This window comes from Salvelinus alpinus, chromosome 4 (assembly GCF_045679555.1).
Source record: "Salvelinus alpinus chromosome 4, SLU_Salpinus.1, whole genome shotgun sequence".
NCBI lineage: Eukaryota > Metazoa > Chordata > Actinopteri > Salmoniformes > Salmonidae > Salvelinus > Salvelinus alpinus.
The window spans coordinates 21565465-21581620 of NC_092089.1; the positions used below are offsets into that span (position 1 = coordinate 21565465).

The 16156-nt window shown below is 46.7% G+C and overlaps 1 protein-coding gene across 1 annotated transcript; it reads left to right on the top strand.

Annotated features, from left to right (window-relative positions):
• Nucleotides 1-3670: 3670 nt before the first annotated feature.
• LOC139573026 (cyclic AMP-responsive element-binding protein 5-like) lies at nucleotides 3671-15049 on the top strand. The gene is made up of 4 exons (XM_071396000.1): nucleotides 3671-4305; nucleotides 7934-8161; nucleotides 12688-12796; nucleotides 14647-15049. The coding sequence occupies exons 1-4, from the start codon at nucleotides 3826-3828 to the stop codon at nucleotides 14796-14798; spliced, it is 969 nt and encodes a 322-aa protein (XP_071252101.1). The 5' UTR covers nucleotides 3671-3825; the 3' UTR covers nucleotides 14799-15049.
• Nucleotides 15050-16156: the final 1107 nt, after the last annotated feature.

The following is a 16156-nucleotide window of genomic DNA, read 5'->3' on the forward strand; positions in this document are numbered from 1 at the left end:
AGAATCTATGAAGGTAATATAAAGAACAGGAACCATGACAGCAGTAGGATCTATGAAGGTGATATAAAGAACAGAAACCATGACAGCAGTATGATCTATGAAGGTAATATGAAGAACAGGAACCATGACAGCAGTAGGATCTATGAAGGTAATATGAAGAACAGGAACCATGACAGCAGTAGGATCTATGAAGGTAATATGAAGAACAGGAACCATGACAGCAGTAGGATCTATGAAGGTGATATGAAGAACAGGAACCATGACAGCAGTATGATCTATGAAGGTAATATGAAGAACAGGAACCATGACAGCAGTAGAATCTATGAAGGTAATATAAAGAACAGGAACCATGACAGCAGTAGGATCTATGAAGGTGATATAAAGAACAGGAACCATGACAGCAGTAGGATCTATGAAGGTGATATAAATAACAGGAACCATGACAGCAGTATGATCTATGAAGGTAATATGAAGAACAGGAACCATGACAGCAGTAGGATCTATGAAGGTAATATGAAGAACAGGAACCATGACAGCAGTAGGATCTATGAAGGTAATATGAAGAACAGCAACCATGACAGCAGTAGGATCTATGAAGGTGATATAAAGAACAGGAACCATGACAGCAGTAGGATCTATGAAGGTGATATGAAGAACAGGAACCATGACAGCAGTAGGATCTATGAAGGTAATATCAGGTAGCACTGATCTATCCAATGAATATAGGAAACACTGCTGAGAGGACCATGACATTGGTTAACCTTTGATATAAATCCCTATGCTGTCAGCTGGTTCCTAGTTAGTACAGTATGAGATGAGAGCCAGACAGGCAGATATAAACTCTATGGCTGAGCCAGGAACAGACTGAAACAGGCTTAACAGGCTGATGGTTTCACTGGTCCCATAGAACGGGATGCTACAGTACATGACAACCTAGATATGATGAATGGCCCATACTTGTCACTCAAAACTTCCTACATCGTAAACTATGCAGGCCAGCTGTCTGCATCAAATACCTGAGATACTGTTGTTTTGTTTTCCACATTGCTAAGATGTTACTGTGGCGTGTGGAGCGTGCTGCGTGCATCAATCCTTCATCTGAGACAGCTAGAGTTCCCCTGAAGGAGGGTGAGAGAGAGAGGAGTGAGGAAGGGAGGGGTGTGGGAGGCAGGAGGAGGAGAGGGTTGATGTGCTTTTTATCTCTCTCTCTCTCTCTCTGGCGTGGTGACCCAGGGAATCATGAATGTGAAGGTTGTTAAAGAGACATGGAGGCCTGGAGGAGGCCTGGAGGAGGAGGCCTGGAGGAGGCCTAGAGGAGGAGGCCTGGAGGAGGCCTGGACAGACTGGACTGACTGACTGACAGCAGCTGGGAGGTAGAGGGGTGGGGGGTGAGACGGGGGAGATAGGGGAGGGAGAGAAAGAGGGGTAAAGGAAGAGATGGACATTGGAGAGAGAAAACAGATGGAGAGAGACAGGAAATGGAGAGAGAAAGGAGATGGAGAGAGAGGAGATGGAGAGAGAGGAGATGAAGAGAGACAGGAGATGGAGAGAGACAGGAGATGGAGAGAGACAGGAGATGGAGAGAGAGGAGATGGAGAGAGACAGGAAATGGAGAGAGAGGGGATGGAGAGAGAGGAGATGAAGAGAGACAGGAGATGGAGAGAGAGGAGATGAGAGAGACAGGAGATGGAGAGAGACAGGAGATGGAGAAAGAGGAGATGGAGAGAGAGAGAGAGGAGATGGAGAGTTAGCAGGCAACATAAGACTGACAAAACTGAATTGAATGGATTGACAATTTTAGTTAGTAAGTTTATAGATTTTGTGCCAATGATGAAAATCCCATTAACACTACCGTAAAGCTACAGTACAGGTCCTCTTTATGTTAACTGAGCACCTTTCAGAATGAAGCACCAGCCAATCCACTACAGTCATTATAGTGGCAGTCCCAGACTCAACACTCTCTCACACTGTTATTCCAAAACCTCCTCCCAAATGGAACAGGAAAATGAAAAGGTGCAGACATGTTTTTTTTAACATTATGACTAAGTTAGTTCTCAGCAGATCAGACGTGCAGTGAGTGCAGCAGACACGTTTTGGAACTTGTATGTTTGTATTCGGATTTGAGTGGGTGATTTTTCCCTGTCCTTGGGGGTTGTCTCTTTAAGTGTCTGCCCAAACAAACAGACACTTGAGGAGTGGTGTGGTGGGACTGGTAAACACCAGGAATACAAGAGCACCTTGAAAAGCCCTCTCTCTCCCCCCATCTCTCTGCCTCTCTCACTGTCCCCTCTCTCTCTCTCCCCCCATCTCTCTGCCTCTCTCACTGTCCCCTCTCTCTCTCTCCCCCCATCTCTCTGCCTCTCTCACTGTCCCCTCTCTCTCTCTCCCCCCATCTCTCTGCCTCTCTCACTGTCCCCTCTCTCTCTCTCCCCCCATCTCTCTGCCTCTCTCACTGTTCCCCCTCTCTCTCTCCCCCATATCTCTCTCTCTCTCTCTCTCTCTCTCTCTCTCTCTCTCTCTCTCTCTCTCTCTCTCTCTCTCTCTCTCTCTCTCTCTCTCTCTCTCTCTCTCTCTCTCTCTCTCTCTCTCTCTCTCTCTCTCTCTCTCTCCCATCTCTCTGCCTCTCTCTCTGTCCTCTCTCTCTCTCTCTCTCTCTCTCTCTCTCTCTCTCTCTCTCTCTCTCTCTCTCTCTCTCTCTCTCTCTCTCTCTCTCTCTCTCTCTCTCTCTCTCTCTCTCTCTCTCTCTCTCTCTCTCTCTCTCTCATCTCTCTGCCTCTCTCACTGTCCCCCCTCTCTCTCTCTCTCTCTCTCTCTCTCTCTCTCTCTCTCTCTCTCTCTCTCTCTCTCTCTCTCTCTCTCTCTCTCTCTCTCTCTCTCTCTCTCTCACTGTCCTCTCTCTCTCTCTCTCTCTCTCTCTCTCTCTCTCTCTCTCTCTCTCTCTCTCTCTCTCTCTCCCCCCCCCCCCATCTCTCTGCCTCTCTCACTCCCCTCTCTCTCTCTCTCTTTCTCTCTCTCTCTCTCTCTCGCTCTCTCTCTCTGGTCGCAGATCTTGGCCAGTTCTCAGAGCCTCTCAGTGAGTCTTAAGTAGACCACACGGTTAAAGCAACAAACCTGCTCCCATGAGTAAACATAGAACAGACCAGACTCGGGTTCACATACAGACAGACAGACAGACAGACAGACAGACAGACAGACAGACAGACAGACAGACAGACAGACAGACAGACGTATCCCTCATCCGTTAGACCTGGAGAGAGGAAAGGAGAGAGAGATGGAAAGGGAGAGAGAGAGCAAGATCACTGTCTAAACTGAGAGAAAGGGATAGAGAGAGAGGAAGGCAGAGGGAAGGGAGCGAGCGAAAGAGTGAGATGGAAAGTAAGAATGCAGTAGAGAGAGAGAGAGAGAGAGAGAGAGAGAGAGAGAGAGAGAGAGAGAGAGAGAGAGAGAGAGAGAGAGAGAGAGAGAGAGAGAGAGAGAGAGAGAGAGAGAGAGAGAGAGAGAGAGAGAGAGAGAGAGAGAGAGAGAGGGTGAGGGCTGTCAAGGCTCAGCTCTGGTTTGTACCTCAGCCGTGACATGTGGATGTACAGTATGAAGATGAATGCAGCAGTGTATCGTCTCACAGTCAATAGTCAACACACTTTCAATTGACCTACAGTACCTGTTGCCAGTTAACTCAATGATAGACTGTCAAACAGACAAAGTCTGGCCTAAAGAGATGAATCATTTAACTCTCTGGTCTGGAATAGTAAGCGCCTGAAGTTTTTCCTGGCCACATGACTTGACCAGGAAGAACTCCTGTCCCTAATCCCAGTGAATGATAGAAACATGGCCATGTTGTTGTTCTTCTCCATACAGAGGCTGAAGGCGGCGCTCGCGCACCACCCGGGAGCCATCGCCAACGGCAACATGAACAGCATGGGTCACATGATGGAAATGATGTCATCGCGGCAGCAGCAGGAGCAGGGGGGCGGCCACCACCACCTTCACCCCTCCCACCCTCACCAGCACCTGCCGGCTCCGCCCCACAGCCACGCCTACCAGCACCACCCCCACCATCACCACAGCGGCCACAGCCAGGGCGGGCACGGCCAGGGCGGGCACCACCACCCACAGGGCCACAACCCCCATCACAACTCCCACCCGCCTCACCTCCACCCTGGACACCCACACCAGACCTCACCCCCGCCTCACCTCCACCCTGGACACCCACACCAGACCTCACCACCGCCTCACCTCCACCCTGGACACCCACACCAGACCTCACCCCACCCTCCACTTCACTCTGGACCAGGGTCACATTCACAGGTTAGCACTCACAAGTGATTCTTTCCCCACGCATAGGTACCGGAGCCAGAGGTAGAGGAAGGTAAATATCAGAACCATTCATGTATAGACAGAGGTTTATGAAGGTTTGTCACAAAACCAAAGCATGGCAAGTACCTACTAAAACCACATGTGAAGCCAAAAGCACCTACTTTAACCCAAACCATAACAGTTCAGTCCTGCACTTTAACAGTCTGGTAGACAGACAGCCATTAGTGGTTTGGTTTAAATGCAGTAGAGGAAATGACATTACAAATTCACTGTAAAGCGCCGGGGCTGGTCAGACACATTTTCCTTCAGCCGTGGGCCGTGGCCATACTGCCAAGAAGAGGTTAGTTACCTGGCAACAGACACAAAGGTCAGTTTTTCCTTTGAGGTTGGTCAGCTGCAGATCAGTCTCAGCGGTCAGGAGGGTCAGTTGGAGGTTGTAAACTGTCTGGGCTCCAGGGCTTCACCCTTAATCTTAAATACCTCACACTCACTCGTTTGGGGAGTTTAGGCCTTTACTCTGTTAGGTTGCTATAACATATGTACTGGGCTTCAGTCAGTCCAGTGGTCACAACATGTTCCAGGTGTTGTAGGGTTAGGATAATGTACAGACCAGGGCTTCAGTCAGTCAGTCCAGTGGTCACAACATGTTTCAGGTGTTGTAGGGTGGTCCCGTGTGGCTCAGTTGGTAGAGCATGGCGCTTGCAACGCCAGGGTTGTGGGTTCATTCCCCACGGGGGGACCAGGATGAATATGTATGAACTTTCCAATTTGTAAGTCGCTCTGGATAAGAGCGTCAGCTAAATGACTTAAATGTAAAATGTAGGGTTAGGATAATGTACAGACCAGGGCTTCAGTCAGTCAGTCCAGTGGTCACAACATGTTCCAGGTGTTGTAGGGTTAGGATAATGTACAGACCAGGGCTTCAGTCAGTCAGTCCAGTGGTCACAACATGTTCCAGGTGTTGTAGGGTTAGGATAATGTACAGACCAGGGCTTTGGTTTTCACCTATATTTGACATTGATTCAAAAATTTGTCCCAGGACTGATGTTGTGATGTTGACATGGAAGTTAGTGATGTAAATTACAATAAGGTCAAAGGTTAACTAAGACCATTAATGTACATTTGACTGTTGAGCCATTAGGACCCCTCCCATGTATGTTCCAAATATATCCTTCTGTACCATTACAACAACACTGGCTGTACACACAGCCGCCATCAAAGCAACTGGTACTTTCCACCATCCTCCTGAAAACAGTAATGATCTGAGGACTGAAAGCACTTGACCCATGCCAAGTATATGTCAGGACCAGTCAGTGGGCATGCTGAGGGGTTTTAGAAAGCAAAGCAGGCTCTTTCTGACTGTGTGTCTGTGAGGGTTAGGCTGAGTGGAGGTGGGCGGTGGAAAACGGTGTCCTGACACTTCTTTAACAAGGCGGGCAGGGCTGCTCTGTAAATCAGTCCAGTTACTCACTCACCCACCCACCTGCTCCTGACTGACTGATTGACTGACTGACTGACGCCCTCAGATGGGGAAGAAGTGGTGGGGAGGGGGAGGGCACTTGGCATGGGCATAATTTTGTTTTTAGGGAAGTGCCGTGAATAGTGATTTTAAACAGGTAGAGTAGGGAATGTGAATAGTGACTTTAAACAGGTAGAGTAGGGAATGTGAATAGTGACTTTAAACAGGTAGAGTAGGGACTGTGGATAGTGATTTTAAACAGGTAGAGTAGGGACTGTGGATAGTGATTTTAAACAGGTAGAGTAGGGACTGTGAATAGTGACTTTAAACATGTAGAGTAGGGACTGTGAATAGTGATTTTAAACAGGTAGAGTAGGGACTGTGAATAGTGATTTTAAACAGGTAGAGTAGGGACTGTGAATAATGACTTTAAACAGGTAGAGTAGGGACTGTGAATAATGACTTTAAACATGTAGAGTAGGGACTGTGAAGTGTGACTTTAAACAGGTAGAGTAGGGACTGTGAATAATGACTTTAAACATGTAGAGTAGGGACTGTGAAGTGTGACTTTAAACAGGTAGAGTAGGGACTGTGAATAGTGACTTTAAACATGTAGAGTAGGGACTGTGAATAGTGACTTTAAACAGGCAGAGTAGGGACTGTGAATAATGACTTTAAACATGTAGAGTAGGGACTGTGAAGTGTGACTTTAAACAGGTAGAGTAGGGACTGTGAATAGTGACTTTAAACATGTAGAGTAGGGACTGTGAATAGTGACTTTAAACAGGCAGAGTAGGGACTGTGAATAATGACTTTAAACATGTAGAGTAGGGACTGTGAAATGTGACTTTAAACATGTAGAGTAGGGACTGTGAAATGTGACTTTAAACAGGTAGAGTAGGGACTGTGAATAGTGACTTTAAACATGTAGAGTAGGGACTGTGAATAATGACTTTAAACATGTAGAGTAGGGACTGTGAAATGTGACTTTAAACATGTAGAGTAGGGACTGTGAAATGTGACTTTAAACAGGTAGAGTAGGGACTGTGAATAGTGACTTTAAACATGTAGAGTAGGGACTGTGAATAATGACTTTAAACATGTAGAGTAGGGACTGTGAAATGTGACTTTAAACAGGTAGAGTAGGGACTGTGAATAGTGACTTTAAACAGGTAGAGTAGGGAGTAGGGACCGTGAATAGTGACTTTAAACAGGTACAGTAGGGACCGTGAATTTTGATTTTAAACAGGTAGAGTAGGGATTCTGAATAGTGATTTTAAACAGGTAGAGTAGGGACTGTGAATAGTGACTTTAAACAGGTAGAGTAGGGACTGTGAATAGTGATTTTAAACAGGTAGAGTAGGGACTGTGAATAGTGACTTTAAACAGGTAGAGTAGGGACTGTGAATAGTGACTTTAAACAGGTAGAGTAGGTACTGTGAATAGTGATTTTAAACAGGTAGAGTAGGGACTGTGAATAGTGACTTTAAACAGGTAGAGTAGGTACTGTGAATAGTGATTTTAAACAGGTAGAGTAGGGACTGTGAATAGTGACTTTAAACAGGTAGAGTAGGTACTGTGAATAGTGATTTTAAACAGGTAGAGTAGGGACTGTGAATAGTGACTTTAAACAGGTAGAGTAGGGACTGTGAATAGTGATTTTAAACAGGTAGAGTAGGGACTGTGAATAGTGACTTTAAACAGGTAGAGTAGGTACTGTGAATAGTGATTTTAAACAGGTAGAGTAGGGACTGTGGATAGTGATTTTAAACAGGTAGAGTAGGGACTGTGGATAGTGATTTTAAACAGGTAGAGTAGGGACTGTGAATAGTGATTTTAAACAGGTAGAGTAGGGACTGTGAATAGTGACTTTAAACAGGTAGAGTAGGGACTGTGAATAGTGATTTTAAACATGTAGAGTAGGGACTGTGAATAGTGACTTTAAACAGGTAGAGTAGAAGTATAGAACCAGGAGGGTACAACCAATTCAGCTAGGTTAAGACGGTTAAGAGTAGACGAAACATGGAAATTAGTCCTTCTTAGTGACCTGTAAATGCGGAAGACACATTTCAGTTGAAGGCATTCAGTTGTACAACTGACTAGGTATCCCCCTTTCCCTTTGTGTGTGTGACCTTGTTCTCTCTCTGTCTCTCTCTCTAGTTGTCGCCGGCGGCCCAGCAGATGCAGCCGAGCCAGACGATGCAGTCTCCGACCCCTAGCGGTGGGCGCCGCAGGCGGACGGTGGACGAGGACCCTGACGAACGGCGGCGGAAGTTTCTGGAGAGAAACCGAGCGGCGGCCACGCGATGCAGACAGAAGAGGAAAGTATGGGTGGTGTCACTGGAGAAGAAGGCTGAAGAGCTGACCCAGACCAACATGCAGCTTCTGGTAGGATATATGTGGACTAGATGGTTATGTTGCAAATGGCACCCTAGTCCCTATTTAATGCACTAGTTTTGACTAGTGCCCATAGTGCCAATAGAGCTCTGGTCAAAAGTAGTGAGCTTATATAGGGAATATGGTGCTATTTGGGACGTGTTGTAGGTCTTCACATTAGACTTTTATGTTCAAAAAGCAGGGAGATGTAGTACATAAGTTCTCCACTGCAGGGCCACACACCTTTGATGGGGCAGGTGCTCAGAGTGAAAACACTTGTTCTGCTACTGACAGGGGTGACCCGCAGCTGACCCCTTCCCTGAAAAGACACTAAACATTTAATAAAAAGTCATTTGTTTGAAAAAACAGCATTTCACTACACCTGCAATAACATCTGCTAAATATGTGTATGTGACCAATAAAATTTGATTTGATTTTAATCAAAAGGGACCTTTTTTTCATAAGAGGGCAAAAGGGCAGATGCTCCAGCACCCCTAGAGCTCCATCTGTGTACGTGCCTGCACCCCTAGAGCTCCATCTGTGTACGTGCCTGCACCCCTAGAGTTCCATCTGTGTACGTACCTGCACCCCTAGAGGTCCATCTGTGTACGTGCCTGCACCCCTAGAGCTCCATCTGTGTACGTGCCTGCACCCCTAGAGTTCCATCTGTGTACGTGCCTGCACCCCTAGAGTTCCATCTGTGTACGTGCCTGCACCCCTAGAGTTCCATCTGTGTACGTGCCTGCACCCCTAGAGCTCCATCTGTGTACGTGCCTGCACCCCAAGAGCTCCATCTGTGTACGTGCCTGCACCCCTAGAGTTCCATCTGTGTACGTGCCTGCACCCCTAGAGCTCCATCTGTGTACGTGCCTGCACCCCAAGAGCTCCATCTGTGTACGTGCCTGCACCCCTAGAGCTCCATCTGTGTACGTGCCTGCACCCCTAGAGCTCCATCTGTGTACGTGCCTGCACCCCAAGAGCTCCATCTGTGTACGTGCCTGCACCCCAAGAGCTCCATCTGTGTACGTGCCTGCACCACTGTGTACAGCATTCTAAATCAAGTTTAGTGAATTGAATTGAATGCTGCTCAACTCTTGTAAAAGTTAGGTAGCACCCATCTCCAACCCAGACCTTCTTTCTTTCTCCAACTCTACCAATGGTTGTTTTCCTTTCATCCACACGTCTCTGCTTATCTATAGTTCAGATCATGAAGACCAACCACTTTCAATGTGTTTGATGTTCTTTCAACCTGGGAGGAGAACTGCTCCACTAAACTCAGACATACTGCCACTCTCCCTTGTTATAGTTATAGGGGCTTGTTGTAGTTCAGTCTGTTGTTCCGTAGGGGCTTGTTGTAGTTCAGTCTGTTGTTCCTTAGGGGCTTGTTGTAGTTCAGTCTGTTGTTCCGTAGGGACTTGTTGTAATTCAGTCTGTTGTTCCGTAGGGGCTTGTTGTAGTTCAGTCTGTTGTTCCGTAGGGGCTTGTTGTAGTTCAGTCTGTTGTTCCGTAGGGGCTTGTTGTAGTTCAGTCTGTTGTTCTGTAGGGGCTTGTTGTAGTTCAGTCTGTTGTTCCGTAGGGGCTTGTTGTAGTTCAGTCTGTTGTTCCGTAGGGGCTTGTTGTAATTCAGTCTGTTGTTCCGTAGGGGCTTGTTGTAGTTCAGTCTGTTGTTCCGTAGGGGCTTGTTGTAGTTAAGTCTGTTGCTCCGTAGGGGCTTGTTGTAGTTCAGTCTGTTGTTCCGTAGGGGCTTGTTGTAGTTCAGTCTGTTGTTCCGTAGGGGCTTGTTGTAGTTCAGTCTGTTGTTCCGTAGGGGCTTGTTGTAGTTCAGTCTGTTGTTCCGTAGGGGCTTGTTGTAGTTCAGTCTGTTGTTCCGTAGGGGCTTGTTGTAATTCAGTCTGTTGTTCCGTAGGGGCTTGTTGTAATTCAGTCTGTTGTTCCGTAGGGGCTTGTTGTAATTCAGTCTGTTGTTCCGTAGGGGCTTGTTGTAGTTCAGTCTGTTGTTCCGTAGGGGCTTGTTGTAATTCAGTCTGTTGTTCCGTAGGGGCTTGTTGTAGTTCAGTCTGTTGTTCCGTAGGGGCTTGTTGTAATTCAGTCTGTTGTTCCGTAGGGGCTTGTTGTAGTTCAGTCTGTTGTTCCGTAGGGGCTTGTTGTAGTTCAGTCTGTTGTTCCGTAGGGGCTTGTTGTAGTTCAGTCTGTTGTTCCGTAGGGGCTTGTTGTAGTTCAGTCTGTTGTTCCGTAGGGGCTTGTTGTAGTTCAGTCTGTTGTTCCGTAGGGGCTTGTTGTAGTTCAGTCTGTTGTTCCGTAGGGGCTTGTTGTAATTCAGGCTGTTGTTCCGTAGGGGCTTGTTGTAGTTCAGTCTGTTGTTCCGTAGGGGCTTGTTGTAGTTCAGTCTGTTGTTCCGTAGGGGCTTGTTGTAATTCAGTCTGTTGTTCCGTAGGGGCTTGTTCTAGTTCAGTCTGTTGTTCCGTAGGGGCTTGTTGTAATTCAGTCTGTTGTTCCGTAGGGGCTTGTTGTAATTCAGTCTGTTGTTCCGTAGGGGCTTGTTGTAGTTCAGTCTGTTGTTCCGTAGGGGCTTGTTCTAGTTCAGTCTGTTGTTCCGTAGGGGCTTGTTGTAGTTCAGTCTGTTGTTCCGTAGGGGCTTGTTGTAGTTCAGTCTGTTGTTCCGTAGGGGCTTGTTCTAGTTCAGTCTGTTGTTCCGTAGGGGCTTGTTGTAATTCAGTCTGTTGTTCCGTAGGGGCTTGTTGTAGTTCAGTCTGTTGTTCCGTAGGGGCTTGTTGTAGTTCAGTCTGTTGTTCCGTAGGGGCTTGTTGTAGTTCAGTCTGTTGTTCCGTAGGGGCTTGTTGTAATTCAGTCTGTTGTTCCGTAGGGGCTTGTTGTAATTCAGTCTGTTGTTCCGTAGGGGCTTGTTGTAGTTCAGTCTGTTGTTCCGTAGGGGCATGTTGTAGTTCAGTCTGTTGTTCCGTAGGGGCTTGTTGTAATTCAGTCTGTTGTTCCGTAGGGGCTTGTTGTAATTCAGTCTGTTGTTCCGTAGGGGCTTGTTGTAGTTCAGTCTGTTGTTCCGTAGGGGCTTGTTGTAGTTCAGTCTGTTGTTCCGTAGGGGCTTGTTGTAGTTCAGTCTGTTGTTCCGTAGGGGCATGTTGTAGTTCAGTCTGTTGTTCCGTAGGGGCTTGTTGTAATTCAGTCTGTTGTTCCGTAGGGGCTTGTTGTAATTCAGTCTGTTGTTCCGTAGGGGCTTGTTGTAGTTCAGTCTGTTGTTCCGTAGGGGCTTGTTGTAATTCAGTCTGTTGTTCCGTAGGGGCTTGTTGTAGTTCAGTCTGTTGTTCCGTAGGGGCTTGTTGTAATTCAGTCTGTTGTTCCATAGGGGCTTGTTGTAGTTCAGTCTGTTGTTCCGTAGGGGCTTGTTGTAGTTCAGTCTGTTGTTCCGTAGGGGCTTGTTGTAGTTCAGTCTGTTGTTCCGTAGGGGCTTGTTGTAGTTCAGTCTGTTGTTCCGTAGGGGCTTGTTGTAGTTCAGTCTGTTGTTCCGTAGGGGCTTGTTGTAGTTCAGTCTGTTGTTCCGTAGGGGCTTGTTGTAATTCAGTCTGTTGTTTTTGTAGGGGCTTGTTGTAGTTCAGTCTGTTGTTCCGTAGGGGCTTGTTGTAGTTCAGTCTGTTGTTCCGTAGGGGCTTGTTGTAATTCAGTCTGTTGTTCCGTAGGGGCTTGTTCTAGTTCAGTCTGTTGTTCCGTAGGGGCTTGTTGTAATTCAGTCTGTTGTTCCGTAGGGGCTTGTTGTAATTCAGTCTGTTGTTCCGTAGGGGCTTGTTGTAGTTCAGTCTGTTGTTCCGTAGGGGCTTGTTCTAGTTCAGTCTGTTGTTCCGTAGGGGCTTGTTGTAATTCAGTCTGTTGTTCCGTAGGGGCTTGTTGTAGTTCAGTCTGTTGTTCCGTAGGGGCTTGTTGTAGTTCAGTCTGTTGTTCCGTAGGGGCTTGTTGTAGTTCAGTCTGTTGTTCCGTAGGGGCTTGTTGTAATTCAGTCTGTTGTTCCGTAGGGGCTTGTTGTAATTCAGTCTGTTGTTCCGTAGGGGCTTGTTGTAGTTCTAGGAAGCAGACACTCAGAGATACAGACAATTTTCAACCATAAATCAAAACCAGCCCCTGAAATGATGTCTGTCTTTTGACATTCCTAACAACAAGCTGGTTCATTTATTTGCCGTAGTTTTATTCAATTCCAATTAAGATTGAAATCTTAATCCTGTAATTGTACATGGTTTTAGCAATGATAATAAACGTAATCGCAGTAATGATGCAGAATGTTTATTGTGAGTTTTGCAGTGAGGCTTAAACAAGCTATTTTCCTTTTATAAAAAATTTGCCTTTATCAAGAATCTATTCAACAACAAAAAAAGCTGAATTTATTCACCAAGCAAAGATAATCACTCAGTCCAGCTAACAGTAAATCTCTCTTATTGTGCTCAAAATATGTGTAGGCTGGGTCACTGTAAAGCACTTTGTGGAGACTGCTGATGTAAAAGGGGCTTTATTAAACACATTTGATTGCTTGTTTTCAGAATGAGGTGACCATGCTGAAGAACGAGGTGACCCAACTCAAGCAGCTCCTCCTCACCCATAAAGACTGCCCCATCACCACTCTGCAGAAAGACCCCCAAGGTTACCTCAGTGAGTAGCTTGTTTGCACACACACACACACGCGCGCGCGCACACACACACACTCTTCAACACACACACGAAACCCCGAAACACACACACTCATCCCTGTGCCTTATCACTAGTATGCAGCTAAACCTGCATAGAGAACCTTCCCAGTTCTCCAGCCATACAGCCATACAGTGTCTGTGTGTGTGAGTCATAAGCAGTCCTGAGGTTAGGGTGTTCAGTCCAGGGTGGTGACAGTCAAGACATCCTGTCCCACACTCACCGCACTATGAGGACATATGGATCCTGCCATGTGTATCACACAGGGTGTACGGATGCTGGCAGGAGCCACGCTGTTTCATGGATGTGGGGCAGAGAGGCACTAGGATAGCACCTGGCCTGGAAGTCTGGTACTAGTCAACACCAACCCAGAATATGAGGCCTGTTTTTCCATCAGAAGTGGACTGGAGCCATAGAAATAAACCACAGCTCTTGGTCGCTGCAGAGATTCCACTGAAAAATGATGTCACAGACTGCCGACCGGCATCCAAACTCCCATGCCGCCGGTCCCGATCCCCCTGCTGGTTATTGGACTGTTCCACAGCAGCAGAGTATGACATCAGAACCCCACCCTCTGATATGGATAGGAGTGACATTTCCATGTAATTATGAGAAGGCAGAAGGCCCTCCCTGTGCTGTGAGGCTTCAGCAGACAGGCAGAGGAAAATCAGGCTCACTTCCCCTCGCACTGCCCTGCTCTCAATGGCTCCTTGTTTAGAGGAGTAGACTGGGCTGGACTGACTGACTGGGAGAGACTTGCATTGATAAGCCCAGTCTGTCTGTGTACAGATGTCACTCCTAGTATGTTGTGGAAATGTATCAAGCATGTTTTCAAAGGGATAAAGTTTTTTTTTAAATGCATGTTTATTTGACCCTTTTCATACATAGGACGCAGCTACAGTAACGGGTGGATAATTGATAACCTTTCAGACAATTTACAAAGCGTCTACCTTTTCAGACAGTAGAATTCTGCTCCGGCATAGAATGTTCTATTGTTTCCCTGACAACAATAAACATTGATTGATGGGGCGGCAGGTAGCCTAGTGGTTAGAGCATTGGACTAGTAACCGAAGGGTTGCAAGATCGAATCCCCGAGCTGACATGGTAAAAATCTGTCGTAACAAGGCAGTCAATCCACTGTTCCTAGGCCGTCATTGAAAATAAGAATTTGTTCTTAACTGACTTGCCTAGTTAAATAAAAAAAAATGCTTTTGTTTTTATGGTACATGTGTTTTCTTTCTACTAAATGTATTTTAGTAATATTTGTCAGTCATTGTATTTAACAAACTTCAAAGTACTTTTCTTAGGAGCGAGTGGTCTGAGCGCAGGCAGATGAAGATCATTTGATTGACAGTTCTGGTTGCCTAGTGATGGACGTTAGCCCGGCTTCAGAAGCGGCAGTTAAATGCCCGTTCAGTGGTGCTTCAAAAGTAAAGGTTTCGTGGAGGTTTTAAAAAGCTGCAGTGTAACCTTTCAGACAGACAACAAACATGCCGAAGCCCAGGCGCTTTCAATGCGCCTCATTCCATTTGTCTGAAAGGAGTATATGATAGATGTTTCGTTGGAAAACACAATGTTCAGTGGTTTAAACTGTACATAGAAATATAACGATTCTATTTTTGGTGAAAATGAAGAGGTTGTTAACTGTTGGAGGTTGTTGCACCGTGTTTGTTTAGATAAACAGACATCTAGAGAGAGTTGTTCTATTGAGGGTTTCATGTTCACTACACACCCATTCATGTTGATACAAACACTGCACTCACACAGACATGACACACATCCCCTCACCCTGCGTGTTGTCCTCCTCCCCTCAGGTCCAGACAGCAGTCCAGCAGGCAGCCCGGCCCCAGCCTGCTCCCAGCAGGTCATCCAGCACAACAACATCACCACCTCCAGCACAGCTGTAGGGGGCAGCACTGTGCACGGCCTGCCCAACCACCGCACAGACATCAACCCCATCCACTAGAGACAAGACCCCCGCCCCCAACCCCTACCTCCAGTCCGTAACCCCAGCCCCCAACTTGTACCCCCAGCCCGTACCCGTACCCGTACCCCCAGCCCCATCCCATCCCTGGTCTAACCCCCCTTCCCTGGCTCTCTGAGGGCTGTCTGTCTGTCAGTACGGGACGGGCGGCATCACACACTGCCTCCATCTCCAGGACCGGGTCCAGAGAAACCTCTGGAGGGAAACCTCTGAAGAGAAACCTCTGGAGAGAAACCTCTGAAGAGAAACCTCTGAAGAGAAACCTCTGGAGAGAAACCTCTGGAGAGAAACCTCTGAAGAGAAACCTCTGAAGAGAAACCTCTGGAAGGAAACCTCTGGAGAGAAACCTCTGAAGAGAAACCTCTGAAGAGAAACCTCTGGAGAGAAACCTCTGAAGAGAAACCTCTGAAGAGAAACCTCTGAAGAGAAACCTCTGGAGGGAAACCTCTGGAGAGAAACCTCTGGAGAAAAACCTCTGGAGAAAAACCTCTGAAGAGAAACCTCTGGAGGGAAACCTCTGGAGAGAAACCTCTGAAGAGAAACCTCTGGAGAAAAACCTCTGGAGAAAAACCTCTGGAGAGAAACCTCTGGAGAGAAACCTCTGAAGAGAAACCTCTGAAGAGAAACCTCTGAAGAGAAACCTCTGGAGGGAAACCTCTGGAGAGAAACCTCTGAAGAGAAACCTCTGGAGAAAAACCTCTGGAGAAAAACCTCTGGAGAGAAACCTCTGGAGGGAAACCTCTGGAGAAAAACCTCTGGAGAAAAACCTCTGGAGAGAAACCTCTGAGGCCTGCAGGGCTGCTCTTTCTACAGTAGCTATAGTAGTATTTTTATAGACCTTTTTAACTAATATGTGTTCTCTGGGTTTGTCTTCGTTCTTATTTGTCTTCTATTTTTGTCTCATGTTTTTTATCTATTTTTAAAATGTTTATTTGTACTTTAGTTAAAAGGGAGTTTTGCAATTCATGCAGCATTAACCCGTGTGGCGTTTTTGTGATGTCATACCTCTGTTAGACCGACACCCCCACCGGGTCACTGTGGTGACACAGCAACGGGACATGAGCCTCAAACCGTCACCTCTGTGACCCTCCCTAACGTCATCTCTGTGACCCTCCCTAACGTCACCTCTGTGACCCTCCCTAACGTCACCTCTGTGACTATGTCTGCGTCTCAAATGGAACATTTTCCTCTATAAAGGCCACTACTTTTGACCAGAGCCTTATGGGTAAATGCCATTTGGGACGATTATCTGGTATGTGTGCTTGTGACTGATGGATTGACTAGCAGAGATTGAGTCTGAGTACCTCTGTCAGATAAGTATGTGTCAGATAGTTACTGTG

Bases quoted from the DNA above. Each gene is read 5' to 3' on its own strand.
- LOC139573026 (XM_071396000.1), top strand. From the start codon at position 3,826: ATGGCCATGTTGTTGTTCTTCTCCATACAGAGGCTGAAGGCGGCGCTC. The intron at 4,306-7,933 runs GTTAGCACTCAC...CTCTCTCTCTAG, and splicing joins GACCAGGGTCACATTCACAG to TTGTCGCCGGCGGCCCAGCA. The intron at 8,162-12,687 runs GTAGGATATATG...GCTTGTTTTCAG, and splicing joins AGACCAACATGCAGCTTCTG to AATGAGGTGACCATGCTGAA.